The sequence below is a fragment of the Thamnophis sirtalis genome, unplaced genomic scaffold (genome assembly GCF_051295495.1).
Source record: "Thamnophis sirtalis isolate CommonGarterSnake01/CBP01778 unplaced genomic scaffold, rThaSir2_p1.2 scaffold_14, whole genome shotgun sequence".
In the NCBI taxonomy this organism is placed as follows: Eukaryota; Metazoa; Chordata; class Lepidosauria; order Squamata; family Natricidae; genus Thamnophis; species Thamnophis sirtalis.
The window spans coordinates 33,915,217-33,935,118 of record NW_028261394.1 but is presented as its reverse complement, the minus strand read 5'-3'; the positions used below and the strand labels follow the sequence as shown (position 1 = coordinate 33,935,118).

At 38.0% G+C, this 19,902-nt stretch overlaps 1 protein-coding gene across 5 annotated transcripts in view; it reads left to right on the top strand.

Annotated features, from left to right (window-relative positions):
- The window catches only part of CDH8 (cadherin 8), a 258,031-nt gene that overhangs the window by 182,908 nt on the left and 55,221 nt on the right, over nucleotides 1-19,902 (top strand). For all 5 annotated transcript variants that reach the window (XM_087729070.1, XM_087729067.1, XM_087729066.1 and 2 more), the window contains one exon: nucleotides 8,631-8,767. In XM_087729070.1, the coding sequence (XP_087585196.1) occupies nucleotides 8,631-8,767 (137 nt within the window). The remainder of the gene's footprint in view (nucleotides 1-8,630; nucleotides 8,768-19,902) is intronic.

The window sequence follows — 19,902 nt, the reverse complement described above, 5'->3', positions numbered from 1 at the left end:
GCACAAATCATCCAACTGAACTAAAATCAGCTATTTCAGTGAAACCAGAGGCAATTGTACCAACGTATTTGGTTCATTGCCGCATAGTTGGGTCATCAGAAGTTTGGAAACAACTGGTGTCAATAAAAACATTAAACTGGAAGCAGTAGAAGAAAGAATTGATGGTTGGAAATGAAAAAAAATAAGGCCTTTATTAGTCCTTATCAACATTAGGGGAGGCATCTGCCTGGTGATTCATTACCACCCTTATTATTTGTAATTGCTTTTTGCTGTGATCCTACTTTCAGTGATTCTGAAGAAAACAAATGTTGGCTCTCAAATAGCAACAATCCAAATAAAATCTCACATTTCCTTTATATGCATAATCTGAAGCTGTTTGGAAAAATCTAAAATTGAAATCCAGTCTTTGACACGCACCATGAGAATTTTTAGCACAGATTCAGCAATGGAATTTGGTATAGAGAAATTTGCTACAGTAGCAATAAATTGGTATAAAATCACAAACACTAATGGAATTGAATTGCCGTATAAGCAAACCATCAGGCGCCATCAGGATGCCATCAGAAACCTACAATTATCTGGCCATTTCATAGCTGGATAATATCAAGTACGGGCAAGTCAAAAATGTGATTAGCTAAGAACACCATCTTTGAGTACATCAAGAGAGAGAAAATTGCTAAAGACAAAAATGAATGTCAGAAATAACATCCAAGCTTTATGGATGTACAATACAAAACAGTGGTGGAATTATTAACTGGACACAAGTTGAAGTGGACTATTTGGACTGAAAAACAACAACAACAACAACAACAACAACAACCTAATAGCTATTCACTATGCATTATATCCCTGTAGTGATACTCATAGGTCATAAGAAAAATGGAGGCAGAGTTTTATCTCAAGATAAATTGTTGAAGAATTTCACATTGTTGTGTTCATCATCATCATCATCATCATCATCATCATCATCATCATCATCATCAAGACTTGAAAGATGGATTTAAAAAAGGAATCTAAACATCTGGCTGACTGTGTGAATGACAATAATAATAATTATTATTATTATCATCATCATTGAAAATATTTTGAAAAAGGTAGTAAACTAGATAAGATGCTGGTTTAGTATTTGCAAAAAAGAATAGAAGTAAATTATTATTATTATTATTATTATCTCTTTTATTCATTAAACATGAAACTCAGTCAACTAAACATTTAAAAATGCGTCACAGATACCATTGACTGGTGCTAATGGTTGCTGCGTGTTGCTCCCAGCATCTAGGTATCTTCTTAAATATATGTACCAAGTATCTTCTTAAAATATATAATGTTTCGATTAGCATAGTTTTTTGCAATTCCGCTATCCATTAAGTCCAGTATTTTACCCAGTTTTTTACTAAAAATGTCCAGCTTTTTGTCTAAATCCAAAGTGGCTTCTGTTTTGATTTGAATTCTAGTTCCTTCAATTCATTCATCAATATGTCTGTGTTCATGTGGCCTTTTTCTGTTTGATAGTTTTCCCTAAACGCTTTACATAAATCCCCTGCTGAAAATAAAGAAATCTCAGGAGTTAGTTGTCTACTGTTCTGACATTAAAGTGAACAAAATAATCTAGTCATTTCTAGCTTTCTTTTATGAAGCGAGCTATGGAAGTTCAGTGCTTGAAATTCATTTTCCAAATTTTACAGTCCTGGGGACAGATACAGTTGGGATATGAAGTGTCTTTTGGAGAGATGATCCAAATTGCCATGCAGCCCTGTTGCTTAAAAAGAACAAGGGTAACCCAAGAGTGGACATATTAGAATCTCAAAGTTGGCTAAATACTTAGAATAACAAAGTTGGAAGGGACCTTGAAGGTCTTCTAGTCCAATCCCCTGCTTAGGCAGGAAACCCTACACCACTTCTGACAAATGGATATCCAACATCTTCTTAAAAATGTCCAGTGTTGGAGCATTCCAACTTTTGGAGGCAATTGGTTCCATTGATTAATTGTTCTAACTGTCAGGAAATTTATCCTTACTTCTAAGTTACTTTTCTCCTTGATTAGTTCCCACACATTGCTTCTTGTCCTAACCTCGGGTGCTTTGGAGAATAGCTTGACTCCCTCTTCTTTCTGGCAGCCCCTGAGAGATTGGAACACTGCTATCATGTCACCCCTAGTCTTTCTTTTCATTAAATTAGACATACCCAGTTCAGTGGTGGGTTGCCAATTTTTTTACTAACAGTTCACGCGCGCATGCACAACACTTCTGCAAATGTTCAGAAGTGTCTGGGTGGGTAGGTGGAGCCTCCCTCCACTACTACCAGTTTGCCTGATCCAGGCCAAACCTGGAGCAACCCACCTCTGACCCAGTTCCTGCAACCGTTCTTCATATGTTTTAACCTCCAGTCCCCTAATCATTTTTGTTGCTCTTCTCTGCACTCTTTCTAGAGTCTCAACATCTTTTTTACATTGTGGCGACAAAAACTGGATGCAGTTTTGGTCATCACTGGAAGTGTGGCCTTACCAAGGCATTATGAAGTGTTATTAACACTTCACATGATCTTGATTTTATCCCTCTGTTTATGCAGCCTAGAACTGTGTTGGCTTTTTTGGCAGCTGCTGCACACTGATGACCAGGCTGAGCCCAAGGAAGGGGTCAAACACATCATCAATCATGAGTCCCTTCATGCCCATAAGCAATCTAAGTCCAGCCCACCCTGAATTCCTTTGTATTTTTAACTCCCATTAATTTACCTTGACCATTAGTAGTTCAGATTCTTGTAGAGAGCTTAAGTTTACAATAAACCTTTATACTCATTTGAACCAACTGAATCTCCTTATTTCCCTGGCACTTGACAATACTGAAATGTACCAATAAAGGAAAATATTTGCAGCTGAGGGTTGAAATGAGGGGTCCTTGGTGTTTTCTGGACCTACAATAGCTACACTAGCACTGATAATGTTACATAGTTTGGTTAATGAAACATCTGCAAGAAGTCAAGCAATCTCAGGCAGAACCAAGTACCTCATACTAAAATGTTATGAATTATAGGCACCTTGGCATGGTTTTATTCAAAATCATGCTAAACTCAAATATATACAGTCCACTGAAAAATGTAATTTGCAGCTGAGAGGAGTTGCGATGAACTGCATAGTTTAGTGATGTGTGAACAGCTGGAGAAGGGTGTCATGTAAGGAAAAGAATCAAGCCCTAATTCACACATTAAAGCCATAGGTTCATGTCAATTAGTTTATTTTTTTAATAATATATTCTCCATCCCAAATATGCTTTCTGAAGAGGCAACTAGACTTCCTGGTTTTTTTTCTTTGAAGATGTTTCGCTTCTCGTTCAAGGAGCTTCTTCGGCTTTGAAGACTGGATGGTGGGTCATGGAATGATTTATACTCCTTGCAGACCGCTGGACATTTGCATTATTTAGCAAGTCATTAAGGTCACCTGGAGGTTTATCTGTGTCATCAGAATCACCTGAGTGGTGCAAATGGGTGTGGAGCCTTCTTGGAACTGTTGAATGGACCATGTTATAGATTGGAAATAGATATAAAAATTGTCTATCTCTAATCTAAGTTTTTTAAAAACTTATCTTTGGGATAACCATGACCTGGATGACTGAGAATCTCATTAGACATATTTTCTCCATGGTGGTTTGTTTTGTTTTTAATATTATACTTCCAATTCAAAGGGGGATATTTTCCACACTTCCAAACTTGCGCTTGGTTTCTTTCAAAACTTTGGTGGCTAATGGTTCTTGGATCTTTCTCATTTCAGCATTCTTCTTCTTTAAGAAAGAATACTTGTATATGCATATGTACACAATCACACACACACACACACACACACACACACACACACACACACACACACACAGTCCAGAAGGGTATTTCATCTTCAGCAAAAGTAAATCATTTTCTTAATACACAGCAGGCTTTAAAACCCCAGATGAAATATTTCATGCCTTCCCCAGCCGTAGCTGTTTATCTCAGTCACCTAGTAGCATGCCCTCTCTGGTTGGCATTGCTGAGATACAGTGATTTACAGTATCAATATTGTGATTCACGTCTCAGCAGGAAAATGCTGAAAGGCTGGGAAGGTTCAGATTTGGTTGTAAAGCTTTAATTTGCATCAATATAAAACAGCATTTTGGTGGAAAGGAATAAAAAGGCAAGGAGGTAGAGTTACATTCAAATCCATATTTCTGAACCATCAATTGAAGAAATGTCTCTCAGTCCCCACCTACTCCCTCCAAACTCAGTTTTCACAACCAGCCACCACTACTCAATAAACTCTGGCACTACTGAAGCAATTTCAAAAGGTATTAATTAGTAACCTATTCTTTCCATCCCCTTTTTATCCATTTGATAAAAATGTTCCTTTGTATGTTGCTTAGATTTTTGACAATATCCTCTTTAAAAAGAATAGTTAAAGTAAAGGTAAAAGTTCCCCTTGCACAAATGTGCTAGTTGTTCCCGACTCTAGGTGGCGGTGCTCATCTCCATTTCAAAGCCAAAGAGCCAGCGCTGTCCGAAGGCGTCTCTGTGGTCATATGGCCGGCATGACTAAACTCTGAAGCCACACGGAACGCTGTTACTTTCCCACCAAAGGGGGTTCCTATTTTTCTACTTGCATTTTTATGTGTTTTGAGCTGTTTTTGGTTGGCAGAAACTGGGACAAGTAATGGGAACTCACTCCATTTCGTGGCGCTAGGGATTCGAACCACCGAACTGCCAACCTTTCTGATCGGCAAGCTCAGCATTTTAGCCACTGAGCCACCGTTTCCCTCAAAAAAGAATAATACTATCATATAATTACCAAAACTGTTGTATGTGATGTATATTGGTCTGAAATCAGAGGAAAAGAGGTTTTTTTTTTCTTCCTGGCAACCTGTTTCTCCCCCCCCCCCAAAAAAAATCTACCTTTTTAATACATTTTGATCTCATGAAGAGTTTGTTGAAAATCAATGCAGAAAATTTCACAAATCCCCAGTTTTGTTTCTGTTTAAAGAGTTACGGAGATTATAACTCGAAATTTGCCCAGGGAGTGGTTTCTTTATGCTACTAAATAAAATTGATTGGAAATATGACTTTTTGCTCCAGATGTAAATTGGAGTTCATCATTTTAATGGAAGGATTGTCTATTTAATGTTCATTTGTTCCTGTGATCTTTCTAAATATGCATTCTTTAATAATTCCAAAATCTATCTGATGGGGCTTAAATTGAACTGAACAGTGAGCAGAAGGTAAATCCTGTTCTGTTTTGTCTTCAAAAAGCTAGCAGTTTAACTGGTATACTTAACAATCAAATCACAGTTTCATGAATATTTGGAAATGTCATCCAATCATCACTCCTTACAGGATGTTCAAGACAATGCCCATATCCTATGGATAGCTCAGGAATCATAAGATTATAAGAGTGGTGCTTTGTTATTGCATTGGGCATTTCTGATTTCTTGAAATAGTTTGATCTTTTTATCTTTTCCATTATCCCTGGGGATTCCTGGGGTTCTCTGTTGTGACCCTTGTTGTTTTCTCTATAAACCAGGGGTTGGCAAATTGAAACACTCAAAGAGCCATTTGGACCCGTTTCCCACAGAAACGAAAACACTGGGAGCCTTCCTGTGTCTTACTATTTCCACAGTGGCCACAGAACTAGCATATGTAGTTGAATTAAATGTTCTATTTTCTTCTGAAACTTTTCTTTTCTTGGATTTACCCATGGTTGGGGGTCAAAAAGCTCAATAAATCATGTGCTGGGTATCACACATTAGTGGTTGTGTCGCATATTTTGAGCGACAGGGAGCTGCAGCAGAGGGAAAGAGCCACATGTGGCACCAGAGCCACAGGTTGCTGACCCCTGCTGTAAACCTTTCTTCCAGGCTCCTTAATTTCATTTCTCATTTCAATTATTGCATCTATAGTGATAGTTTTCAGATTTATTCTTTTGTCACTGCTCTGAATGGTTTGGCCTAGGCATCTCTTTTCAATGTCTAAGCAGAATTCCTAATTGGATAGCCTTAAATGGGACAATGGAAGCAAACAGAAGACAGACATTATTGTAGTCCGTCTTGGTTATATCATCTCCTTTCCTCCACTTTTCTTTATTCTTTTGGTTCAAGGCTTCAGTTACAGGTTTCTTTTAAAGTATTCCATTTTTTAAAAAAGTACTAATTTCCATTTCATGAATATTCAAAGGATCCATTAGTTCCTCACCACCAAGATGGCTAAGCAGTTGGTTCATGCCCTGGTTATCTCTCTCTTGAATTATTATGGAAGCTGTTGGCTGAGTTACCCAAGACTCATGCCAACATTTGATCTCTGTGCAGATTGCTGCTATTTGTACAGCAATCTGTGCAAGAAGAAAGGCAGGACCTTCCTTCTTTCATGTCTACCTCCTCTTACTGCCTGGCATAACATTGCTACTGTTGACCCAAACTATTTTGCATAAGGGTCTATCCAGCAATTTAAAAGAGCTTCTGGTAGTTCATAAATTGACAAATTTAATCCAAATATCAGACCACATGTTTTCTTTAGAATTATGGGGATGGAAGGGACCTTGGAGGTCTTTTAGTCCAACCCCCTGCCCAGGACAGGAGTCCTTATTCTATCCTGGACAAATGGTTGTCCACTCTTTTCTTGAAAACCTCCAGCAATTGAATATTGCAGCACTTTTTATGTCTCTCTCCATTTTTGTTAAATGAATCCCCTCTCAAATTACATTTTACAGTCAGATCACCTAAGGTTTAAAAGCATTAAAACACTATTTTTTCTTGAAATGCTGTGAAACTATTTAAATTAATTAATTTATGCTTATGAATTTGCACCTTCAGATATTATTATTATATACTTTATTAATTAAATATGAAACTCATTTAACATACAAATTTAAATACAGTATACTTTGTGTCATAAAAGCTCATTTAAAAAAAAAATACAGTCAGATTCGATTCTAACCTCATAAGGCTTCAGTAAGGAATGTTCAGTGTCTTCTGGCAGAATTATAACATGAAAATCCAGAAAATACTGTGTTTTTGTTCAAACAAAAATTGCTAAATAGTCAACTAAACATTCAAAAATGCATCACAAATACCACTGACTGGTGCTAATGGCTGATACAGGTTGCTGCCAGCATCCTTCGTATCAACCAAGTACCTTCTTAAGATATTTCCTCCCCCTCCCTTCCTCTTCCTCGTCCTCCTCATCCTCATCCTCCTTCATCATCATTATTGGCTCCTATGGCCTTGAAGCTCCATATTTTATACCCTAATTTTGCAATGTTACAGGATGAATTGCGGATTTTATCCAGCATGGTATTTAGTTATGGGGGCATGGACCATGGTACATTTACAGTTCCTCCTTTTCATCTTTTTCCTTGAAGTTATGTATGACAAAATGTAACCAACATATAACCAACTTGTGATGCAATGCCTTTTCTCAAATCTAGTCCAAATCCGATCCAAATCAGGTCAGAACAAAATTTGGAGAGAAAAACTTTCTAACAATTCCTCATGTAGTTAACAGCCTGAGTTGTGGTATGAGATAGCTAATACTAAATAATAGCTGCATGGTATGGAAGAATACTGGATAGATGCAAATGATGTTTGGAGATGTCACGCTTTAGAATGATACTAAATATGCTTCTGTATTTAAATTTCCCATTAGGATTTAATAGAATCATAAAAACTGTGGTTGCTGTTACTGTATCATTTTTTTCCTCCAGTCCTTTTATTTTCTTGCTTTCTCTTTCACTCTCTGCATGGCCTGTCAAAAATCTGAAAGTTTAATTTCCCAGTTTGGTTTCTTTTACAAGTAATGCATTAATAAAACAATTCCATGAAAATGGACCAGCATAAAAGCTTTCTTGAAGAATTTTCAGAGAGGTCTAAATCACCATTTTGTTTAATGCACCGTTTGAACAATTTACTACTGAGATTTCTTGCTTTGTCAAATTGCCTTTCTTGTGTTTAGGCTGCATAATGCACCTGTACCTTCTCGTTTGCTCTGCTATCAGATCAAAGTTATTTTGTGAGACACCAATGAGATGAGTTCATAAAATGGTCATTTTTAAAAGTATTTTACCCATGAAAAGATCCTTTTTTAAAAACAAAAACCAGCTATTGTCTTCAGAATTGGTTTGCAGCATGCAGAGATGACATATTTATCTAATTACTGTAAAGTCATTTTTGTTGGAGTGCGTGCTGCATCTTTGAAACACACAGACAGGTAGAAAACAACTTTCCCTCTTAATGTATTGACAGAATTATCAGCAGTGACGATGAAATACAACAAGTGCTGTCCAATAAAAGTGATGGATCATCTAATTAACTCTTGATTCGCAGTAGTTTTTGAAAGATTGCTACCGACTGATCTTAGTGATGGCTCCTAACCTTCACGCTGCGAGCATGCAGCTAATTACTCAGTGGACTATAATTCTGCTCCCTGATTCTCAGTCCATCTTTATTTATTTATTTATTGGGCCTTATGAATTATACCATTATCGAGCCCAGTGAATCCACAGAGGCTACAAAGCTGCTATTCAACCAAACATGGATTTGTCAGATTATGAGAGCAAGTGCTACTCAGATCAGGCAAAAAAAAATATTTAAGTGAATAATTGAATAAGGACCTTTATTCCCTAGGTTTTCCATCGATCGGAATACTGACCTTGAAAGACAATTCAACATTAATACTCAAGATGGAAAGATAACTTTGGCCACACCGCTGGACAGAGAAACTAGCACATGGCATAATATAACCATTGTAGCAATGGAAGAAAGTAAGTGATTGTCCGTTTTTATTTATTTATTATTTTGCCTATTTGGTCTTTGGCCACTCTGTTGTGTGTTTCCTATTTCCTTGCAAAGGTTCAGTGAGCGAAAGCCACCAGCAATCATAATTTATCAGTTAGTCTTGTCAAACACAGGGTGGGAGGAGAGCGAAAGAGAAAGAAAGGGAAATAATTGTTTATGCTGAATAATCTGCATGTATTCTTGTTTATTGTGGTTCTTTTTAATCAGATATGCCACCAGAGTAAAATTATGCCAGCCGGGAATGGAATAGCATGGGAAATGCTCCAAGTAATGTTTTTAATGAATACACTGGAGCAGCATGTGTGCGATGACATTTTTATGGCATGTAGATGTCTCTCTCTTTCTCTTTCTCCATTTGAAATAATACCTAGATGCTTGGACCAGCCTCGTTTTCCTTTCAAACCATGAGAAATTTAACAGCATTGCCAGAAATCCCTTCACTTAGTTATTTAGTTTCCTAAAAAGCATTAGCTATCCTGCCTTCCCTTTTAAGGTTTTGCCAAGCGAATGGATAAATTTTGAAATCAGAAATGAGTGTTGGCAACAGAATGTAGACATTTCTATAGTGATTTTACCAGGTTGATGTACTCCAGGTCTAGAAATATATTTTTTTTCCCTTTGGTTCCAAAATACTGGCTTCAATATTAGTGAAGCACACAGCAAATCCCGTCCTCACTTACTCTTATTACGTTACCTAGTTGGGTGATGAAGGAGTTGAACAACCAACCTCAGGAAGTATCACAAAACTACATTAAATTGTTTAAAATATATTTATTGAGTTTTAAAGATGTCTGTTCGGATACAAAATTAATTTAAAGGGAGGGAATGAAGGGCAATGGGTCTACTATAACAATTCCAAGCCAAAAATAATACAAACAATTCAGGCTGGTGATGTAGGAGATACATAATGAATTGCAAATTGCCTCGGAATCATTGACTGAGATGGGCAGCTATAAAAATTGAACAAATAAATAAATTACTGAAAGAAGTCTGATGGATACATCAATGGATGCAACCTTACAATATATTCAGTTTGCGCAATAAAACTCAGCAAATATTAGTACTTATGGCAACTTCTGGCACTGAACAGACCTAATTCCAGCTAAACGGTCTTGATGTTTGTTACACAATGCTGAGGCCTAAAATAATGTAAGGTATATTTTTGGTTTGCTTTTTTTCATGGCAAAAAGAGGTCCTGAAACTCGTTTTCTGGTTTGCAACATTTAATATACAAATTTAAATACACTTTGCGTCATAAAAGACTCATTTAAAAAAAATACAGTCAGATTTGTTTCTAATCTCATAAGGCTGCAGTAAGGAATGTTCATTGTCTTCTGGCAGAATTATAACATGAAAATCCAGAAAATCCTGGGGGTTTTTTCAAACAAAAATTGTTAAATAATGAAGTCAGATCTGTTCTGGAAAATAAAGTAGTTTGTGATGTTTGAGATACAATTAACAAGCCTACTGCAAGGTCAGTTCTGGTGGTAGGATTCATTTTTTTTAGTACCAGTTTTGTGGGCGTGGCTTGATGGGCATGGTTTGGCTTTGTGGGCGTGGCTTGATGGGCGTGGCAGGGGAAGGATACTGTAAAATCTCCATTACCTCCCCACTCCAGGAGAAGGTTACTGCAAAATCCCCATTCCCTCCTGATCAACTGGGATTCGGGAGGCAGAGAACAGATGGGGGCAAGACCAGGAAGAGGTGGTATTTACCAGTTCTCCGAACTACTCAAAATTTCCACTATTGGTTCTCCAGAACTGATCAGAACCTGATGAATACCACTTCTGGCCAGGTCATATCCAGAACACCAGAAAATATTTCCTGTTCTGTGGAATCTTGCAGTAGGCCATTTAGAAAATAGGTTGTGTTCATCTTTGATGGGGAAAATATAATAATAATCAAAAGTCTGATAAACTTTTTTTCTGACTAACACACTTTATAGAAAGCATAAGCCACATCTTAATTGGATTCACAGAGTGGTAAGGTTTAAGAAGAGGAAAGGTAAGGGAGGAAGAAAGATAGGCTACTTATGCAGATGAAGGTTACATGTGAGACAGATTACAAATACTTTACTAATTAGCAATTGCAATGTATTAAAATCAATTGTGTTTGTTAAGCCCTTCTGAGATAGCCGGAAACATGTTGATGTTCTATTGTTAAAGTCCCAATTTCCTAAAATCACTTTTGAGTCCTGAGAGGTTGAAGTGCTCTAATGTTATGGTGTCCTTCTTTTGAGTTCTGATGTCAATCTTGTATATGTTAATTATTTTATGCAAAGCTTCTCCTGTTTATCCTCTGTAGAATCTAAGAGAATCATTACTGGAAGATGATGGCATGTATCCACGATGGCAAAGATATGGCATGTGTGCCAGAGGTGGGATACAGAGCCCTCTCTGTGGGCATGCACACCATCACCAGCTGCTCTTCTGGGTTCTGGCATGCACGTGCGTGACAGCCAGCTGGTTTCTGCACACGCAGGACTGCCAGAAACAAGAAGACCCACTCACCAATGCACACATGCACACCAAGCAGCTGCTCTTCCAGTTTCCGGTGCTCCGACATATGCAAAGACTAACTGGCCAGCGCACATGCACACGCCAGACCCCCAGAAAGCAACTGCACACCAGGCAAGCAGATGCACACCAGGCAGCTGATCTTCCGGGTTCTGCTGCTCCCACATGCGTGAAGACTAGCTGCCTGGCGTGCATTCCAGAACCCAGAAGAGCAACTGTCCGGTGCACACATGCGCATCGGGCAGCTGCTCTTTCAGTTTCCAGCACACACACCGGTGAGCGTGTGTGCATTCTGGTTTTGGCACTTGGTGCTGAAAAGGTTTGCCAACCCTGGCATATATCATATTGGAGGAAGAGCTTGTGAAGGTGTTTCTAGTCTTGCCTATAGGTTTCATGAGTCCTGAAATAGTGATCTTAGTATAGATATGAGTAGATATCTAGTTTGTTGCAAAAAAGATATCTAGTTTATTAAGGAACTGGCTCCCATGTTGGTATTACTGACCTGTTGTTTCCTGTTGCTTGTAAGAATTCAGGTTCAGCAGCAAACTGAATGTTAGTATGGATCTGCAATGCTGGACAAATGCAGTGTCATTGTCCAGTATGGGCTACAGCTTATTAATAATGAATTGTGAGTGCATTTGAGATTAGTAACATCTGGCATGATTTCATTTTTCATATCTGGGGATGACGAAGAGGATCCTAGAAAAATTGTAATTTAGAGACCCCGATGCATAAACGGACACATGCATGCTATGTATGGTCTCCTTCTGGATACACATGATCTGTTTTCCTATTTTATTTTTTCTTGCTTTTCAAATTGCAAGTCTCCTAGTGTTGTGTGGAATCTCTTATTACCATGATTGAAGAATTGTCACTAAAAGCAACATGATAGTATGAAAGAAATTATGAATTGAGAATGTAAATGATCTTTTGAAGAATATTGTCCAATGAATCAATATACAGAATCATGATCCTAAAAGAAGATTATTTCATAAAATGGATGGATAGATGGATGGATGGATGGATGAATGAATGGATGGTAGGTAGATAGAAGTCTGAATATATATTAGTGCATACCTTTTGATTGTGTCCCTTAGTATCCTCTTACTATGATAAATTAGGTTGTTGGAAGAGACATGTCCATTTATCAAGAACTTTGGATTTACCATCCCAGGATTTTGGCCAAAAAGTGTTTCTTGAAAATGTGCATGTATACCAGGTATGAAAGGTTAAATAGGTAAAGTGTATCAGCTTCCAAACTTTGGATTTTTTTATTATTAAAGTCAAGAAAGATTAAGCAATACGATCAAGATTTAATTTATTTAAAATTGAGTCATAGCATCTTTTATGCATATGCAGTTATCATTACATTCTTACATTTGGTTTAGGATTTATGGGGTATATATAGTTTGCTCTGACTTTTTTGCAATTTGTTTTGATTTGATTCTACTGCTTTGTTTTGCTTTGTTTTCTTTTTATGATACTATAATAGCAATTAAAACTAATTAAAATCTCACTATTATATATGTTATAGTACCCCCTACAAACATACTATATTCTCTCCTTTTCACAAAAGAGATTAATCTAATTTTTGGCACAGGAAATCTTCTAGAAACTGAGAATTCAAACCAGAGAGAGAAGAACATTTAGAAACGCTTCTGGCAAATGAGGTCATAGAAGGATCTTATAGAACAGGCAAAATGTGAAAGTTTATTTTCAGTTGGAAAAATTGTGACCTTTGCAGAACAGAAGAAAAATGAACTGTGTAGACCTTTTAGACATTAGGGAAATAGCAGTTTGAACAGATGCCATCACCTTCCTGATTCTTTCTGTATGGAACAAAATTTTGTTAAACTGAACTGTGGTTCTATACTCCTAAATGTTCCTCCCTCCCCCACAATAAACTGAACCCCAAGTCCATATTGGTGCAAATAAAATCTATCTATCTATCTATCTATCTATCTATCTATCTATCTATCTATCTGTCTATCTCTATCTTCTATCATCCATCTTCCATCCATCCACCTATCCATCTGTCCGTCCATCCATCCATCCATCCATCCATCCATCCATCCATCCATCCATCCATCCATCCATCCATCTATCTATCTATCTTCTATCATCCATCATCCATCCATCCATCCATCCATCCAACCATCCATCCATCCATCTGTCATATATCATATACCATATATCTATCTATGTATTTGTTTAAGTTACTAAAATAATAAATTACAAATGTGACCAGGCAGTTTTCTGTTTTCCTGTTATTGTTGGTTTTGGGGTTTTTAATGTTTACTTATTGCAAACATGTAAAATAAAACAACAGTGGTACAAATAATTAAAGCCAATGGTTCAAAACAACAATCATTCAGATACATAAAGCAAAAGCACATTAACAACAGCAGGGGTTGTTAACAAAGAAACACAAAGCATAGGGGCAAAATCCTGTTTCATTAAAGTAAAATAGACATAATGTATTTCCTTTAAAGGCCTTCATAGATGAAAATAAACCTTCAAGTGCTATTGAAAAGATGACAACTTCATTACTAAATGACTTTTCTCTACTAAAGGGGCTGCAATGACACTTCTATTTAAAGAGACACTTTCTATTTAAGCTGGAGGACCTGAAATTAAAGTCAAGATTAGCTATTAGAAGTAAGCATAGATATAGGTTTTCATCAGAGGCAAGAAACCAGGAGCACTCTGGGTTTATTCCATGCAACCTACACACAAGCATCTGATCTACTAATGGTCAAGCCAAATTGGTGCCAGATCAGAGTCAATGGATCTAAAGGGGGACTGGACTTTTGTCTCTTTCATGTGTGCCAGACTGATGATGCATTTGACCCCACCCTGAAGCTGTCTTCTTTGTTTTCTCCCACATTTTATTTTGCTTATTAAACTTCAAGTTATTTCAAACTCACTGATGTAGAAATGTGTGCATCTTCAGTTCTTAGATTTATTCTACAGTGGTTCATAGAACCTTTTTCTCCAAGATTATCACTCTGCCAATCTTTTGACCTAGACTGAAGAGAGAATGATGGGTCCTAAATTATTAACTGCCAATTATTTATTCCCAAGGTTGAGTTAGACCAGAACCTGGGTTTTGCACATCCTAGTGCCTAACTCCGTAATCATTACCAGTCTCATAGGTTTTTATTAAAAACCAAGAAATATTTTTTTTCTCTGCCAAGAGCCGAGGTGGCTCAGTGGTTAAATGCAGCACTGCAGGCTACTTCAGCTGATTGCAGTTCTGCAGTTCGGCTGTTCAAATCTCACCAGCTCAAGGTTGACTCAGCCTTCCATCCTTCCGAGGTGGGTGAGATGAGGACCCGGATTGTTGTTGGGAGCAATATGCTGACTCTGTAAACCGCTTAGAGAGAGCCGAAAGCCCTATGAAGCGGTATATAAGTCTAACTGCTATTGCTATTGCCATGTTTAGAGAATCTGTCAGAGAAAAAGAGAGGAGAAAAGATGTGTGTTTGTGAACATCTAACATCTCAGCAAAGATATGTGGCATGATGCTTCAATCCAAATGGTCAAGCCTGTAAAAGTAAATGTTCCCCTCGCATATATGTGGTAGTCATTCTAAGGGGCAGTGCTCATCTCCGTTTCAAAGCCGAAGAGCCAGCATTGTCCGAAGACGTCTACATAGTCATGTGTCCGGCATGACTAAATGCCGAAGGCGCACGGAACACTGTTACCTTCCCACGAAAGTTGTTTCCTATTTTTCTACTTGCATTTTTACATGCTTTGGAACTGCTAGGCTGGCAGAAGCTGGGACAAGTAACAGGAGCTCACTCCGTTATGAAGTGCTAGGGATTCAAACCGCTGAACTGCCAACCTTTTTAATTGATAAGCTCAGCCACAGAGCCACTGTGTCCCTGTTCAAGCCCTCAAGTAGATGTAATTCATTTGAATTTTAAAAAAAACTTCTAAACAAGTGAATCTCATAATATATATATACATCTTTTCAAGCCATTAAGTAGATATCAAAATCTATTTTTATTTTTTATCAGATTCACTTGTTTGGAATTCTTTTTAACTCAATTGTAGCCAGATCAGTTTAGAGCTGACCTCAACTTCTGATAATTACATGGATAGACACATACAGGCAATAGCTTTGAAGCTGTATGCTTTTTTCCCCTACTTTCAGGACAATAATTTTAAGCTCCAAGTCTTGGGAATTCCTTGGCTATCTCTCATTCAAATTTGAATCACATCATTAATAATCCCACTAGATAGACAGTAAGAATATGCTGCTTTTGAATCCAACAGAAGGAATTTAGAAATACAATTGATCTTAAGCTTTTTTTTTTAGATAATCCCAACCAACTTGCATCAATGCAGCATTTATCACCAAAGAAAGCCTATTCTTATTAGAATTGTGATGAAACAAAGACCAAACTCTGTAGCATTTTGTGGGGAAGAAAAAAGAACTATTGAGAAAATATTGAGTCTTTCTTTTTCTCCCTCCCCCCTCCCCCCTCTCTGTGTTTGTGGATGAAGGCCATGTTTAAGAGAAATAGAATCAATTCTGCTTGCTGCATATGTGAGAAACATAATGATTGAAACAGATAAATGATAATCTCCAGAAATTATCACTGAATATTTATCAATGGTTTTAATTACTGGAAAATTAGGAAGATCCTTATTTGGAACCTGGGACTCAATTTTGTGTTTGTCATAAATCAATTGTTTCTCCTCCTAAACTGAATGGACTTTCCAAGCAAAAATAGGCCCTGAAATTATTCTAAAGAATTAGAGGCACTGAGATTTCAGTCCCCAAAATCATTGAACAGGGGGGGGAAATACTTTCCAGATGCAACCCTCTTTTGAAGACAAAATTGTTTGTGTGGTTTTAATTAATTGGGCAACAATAATACATTTGAAATAGATTGGTCAAAAGGGACCAATATGCAGTACAAAAAAGTTTTTAACAGCATTTTCTTTCAGAAAAGGGGTTATTGCAAAAGACACAGAGGCTATAATTTCTACTAGGACAGATACCTCTTCTGTCATCTTGTTTCTCATAGATTTCCCTTAAATTAATATTTTCAAAGAATATAAAAAGTTTAGGAATAAATAAACAAATAATCTACTTTTTGAATTGTCCCCTTCCTCTGCACCAGCTTTAGCCCACTCTAAAACAGCTCACTTGTTCCTGAAAGACCTTCTTAGCTCTTATGACAGTGATGGCAAATCTTTACGCACCCAGTGCCCAAACTGGAATGTGTGCCTATGCACACGTGTATGCACCAAAGCACCAGAAACCTGAAGACCAGGTGGCTGGTGTACATGCATGTTCTGACCACCTGGTCTTTGGGTTTATGGCACACACATGCTTGATGGCTAGCTGGTCTTCGCGCACAATAGAGCTTCAGAAACCTGAAGCCCAACTGGTGACAGCACAGATAGCAATAGCAATAATAGCAATAGCAGTAGACTTATATACCGCTTCATAGGCCTTACAGGCCTCTCTAAGCGGTTTACAGAGAGTCAGCATATTGCCCCCAACAATCTGGGTCCTCATTTTACCCACCTCGGAAGGATGGAAGGCTGAGTCAACCCTGAGCCGGTGAGATTTGAACCGCTGACCTGCTGATCTAGCAGTAGCCTGCAGTGCTGCATTTAACCACTGCGCCACCTTGGCTCTTGATGCCCACTGCCCTCTCTGGCAAGCTTGCCATAGGCTCACCATCAGAGTCTTATGATTTCTGGAGAAGGGGAGAAAATCTCAATGCAGATCTCTTAAAGTTTCCCTCATGAATGAAAGTAAGTGATCTAGGTTTGCCCAATGGAGTTGATGACTTAGGGTAGATATGTAAGGCAAATCTTCTCAATGCACATCTCTTAAAGCTTCCATTCCATTCCATACCTGTAATTCTTCTCATGAGAAGAATGGAACGGAACAGAACAGAAAGGTTGAAAGGGTCCTTAGAGATCTAGTCCAACCATCTCAAGCAGGAGACCTTATACTATTTCATACAATTACTTTCCATTCTAAAAATTATAAAGCCTTCAGAGATAGTGGTTTTAACTGCCATACGAAGAAGCTGTCAGGGTTTTAATGCCCCCAATTAACTCATTACCCTTGAGCCAACTTTATTTTTCTTTTTTTAATTTTTTATTTAAAAGTTTCAAAAGAAATCCAGTTATTTATTAGGAGCTACATGTCGGCAACTACCCGAGTGAAGTCAACTCTGCTGCATGTAATTTACGGCTGAACTCTGACCCTGTTTCCCACCTCCTCCCTGTGTGTCCTAAATTACATTCTCAAACAAGGCAGTTTTGCGGGTTGTAGAAAAACATGCCTCTTAGACCAGCTCCAGTAATCTGAGATCCAACCTTGAAAAAGGATCATGTGGAATGTGCTTCAGAACATGGCTGCCGATCTGTTCTGTCAGTTCTGCCCTCTCCTGCCCATGGCAACTCGAGAGCAGACTCTGGAATGCTTTGCGACTTGACGTAAGCATGAATAGATCCCTCATGAATGAAAGTAAGTGGAGTTGATGACTTAGGGTGGATATGTAAGACAAATCTTCTGAATGCAGATCTCTTAATGCAGGGTTGTCCAAACTTGGGAACTTCAAGACTTGTGGACTTCAACTCCCAGAATTCCCCAGCCAGCCAAGTTAGGAGTTGAAGTCCACGAGTCTTAAAGTTCCCAAGTTTGGACACCCCTGTCTTAAAGCTTCCACATTACAAAATGGTAAACCAGAATGTGGAATATTTTGCTTGTACTAAATAGACACATATAAAGACATGAGAGATAGAACCCCAGACATGTGACAGGGTTCAAAATATAATATGCAGTTGGTTCCAGGCTTAAGATTTGTGAATTATTGCATTCTGATGTGTAGCTGTTAGTCAAGCAATTTCACTACAAGGGGCTAAGTAGATATTTGGTAGAAAAGTCAGCTACTCAGTTCATCAAAATGAAATCGTGGAAATGATTAATGCCATTATTGATTTGATTGTTTGTCCCCCCCCCCTCTCTCTCTCATTCACACTTGGTGATAGAAAGTACTTTGTAAGTCAGGAGCAATATTAAATTAATACATAGAGTAAATCAGAATCAAAACAGGCCAAGCCAGCTTTTCAGTCCTAGAAATGTACAGTCCAATCTTAGAATACATATTGAAGAAGAGAAACTGGTTTCCTGGGATTAGTCTTTGCTCTGCCATCCAGGAATTGGAAGCATTTCCTCTAATTGTAAATGTGTGACTCAGAACTAGAATAGAATAGAATAGAATAGAATAGAATAGAATAGAATAGAATAGAATAGAACAAAACAAAACAGAACAGAACAGAACAGAACAGAATGCAATACAATGCAATACAATACCATAATACAATACAATACAATACAATACAATTCTTTATTGGCCACACACAAGGAATTTATCTCTGGTGCATATGCTCTCAGTGTACATAAAAGCAAAGATACATTTGTCATGAATCATAAGGGTACAAATAAGCAATCAAATCAAACTAGGAAACAATCAATATAAATTGTAGGAAACAAGCAACAAAGTTACAGTCATACCAATCATAAGTGGGAGGTGATGGGTGATAGGAATGAGAAGATTAATAGTAGTGCATATTTAGTAAATAGTTTGTTAGTAGTGAGGGAATCATTTGTTTAGCAGAGTGATGGCATTTGGGGAAAAAACTGTTCTTTTGCCTAGTTGTTCTGGTGTACAGTGCTCTATAGCTTGTTTTGAGGGTAGGAGTTGAAACAATTTATGTCCAGGGTGTGAGGAGTCTGCAAATATTTTCACAGCCCTCATGCAGTGTACAGTGGAAGGCGGATTGGTAGCATATTTTTTTCCTGCAGTTCTAATTATCCTCTGAAGTTTATGTCTGTCTTGTTGGTTTACAGAACCAAACCAGGCAGTTATAGAGGTAACAAACATCATATAGAAAGTTAAACTTGAAGACTTTGTCATTGTTTCATACTTTATCCAGATAACAAGGCGTGCTTTGCAAAATGGATTGGCTATTTTTGTGCTCTAACATGTAATAGAGAACCTTGAGTGAAAGTCAACTTTACCCTGGAAGCCAATTTTACTGCAGGAAGATTCAAAGGCAGATCAATATGTTTATTATAACATCAGAGATGGTGAGTGTTCTGCGGCAGCATCTTGTGAAAATATGACAGTGCTTCCCACAATTTATTTTCCTCGTATTGGGTGAGAAAGGGTAAAGAAGAGTCCAGAGGAATAAAGTTCAATCTATCATTTATACCTGCGATGGAGAACCTACCGTATGTCAGGCAGCCAAGGTGACATGCAGAGCCCTCTCTGTGGGCACACAAGCCATCACTCCACCTCAGCTCCACCATGCATGCATGCCTCCTGCCAGCCAGTTGGTTTCCGGGTCTCTGCAGTACATGTACGGAGTTGGGGTGCATGCAGAAGATGTGTGTGCATGGGTGGGGAGGTCACATGCGCCTGCACAGGGGCAGGGGAAGCATGAAGGAATTTTGTGCACATGCATGGGGTGGCAGGCGTGCATGCATTGCATTATGGGTGCACGTGCATGCACACAACAACAAAAAGGTTAGCCATCACTGATTT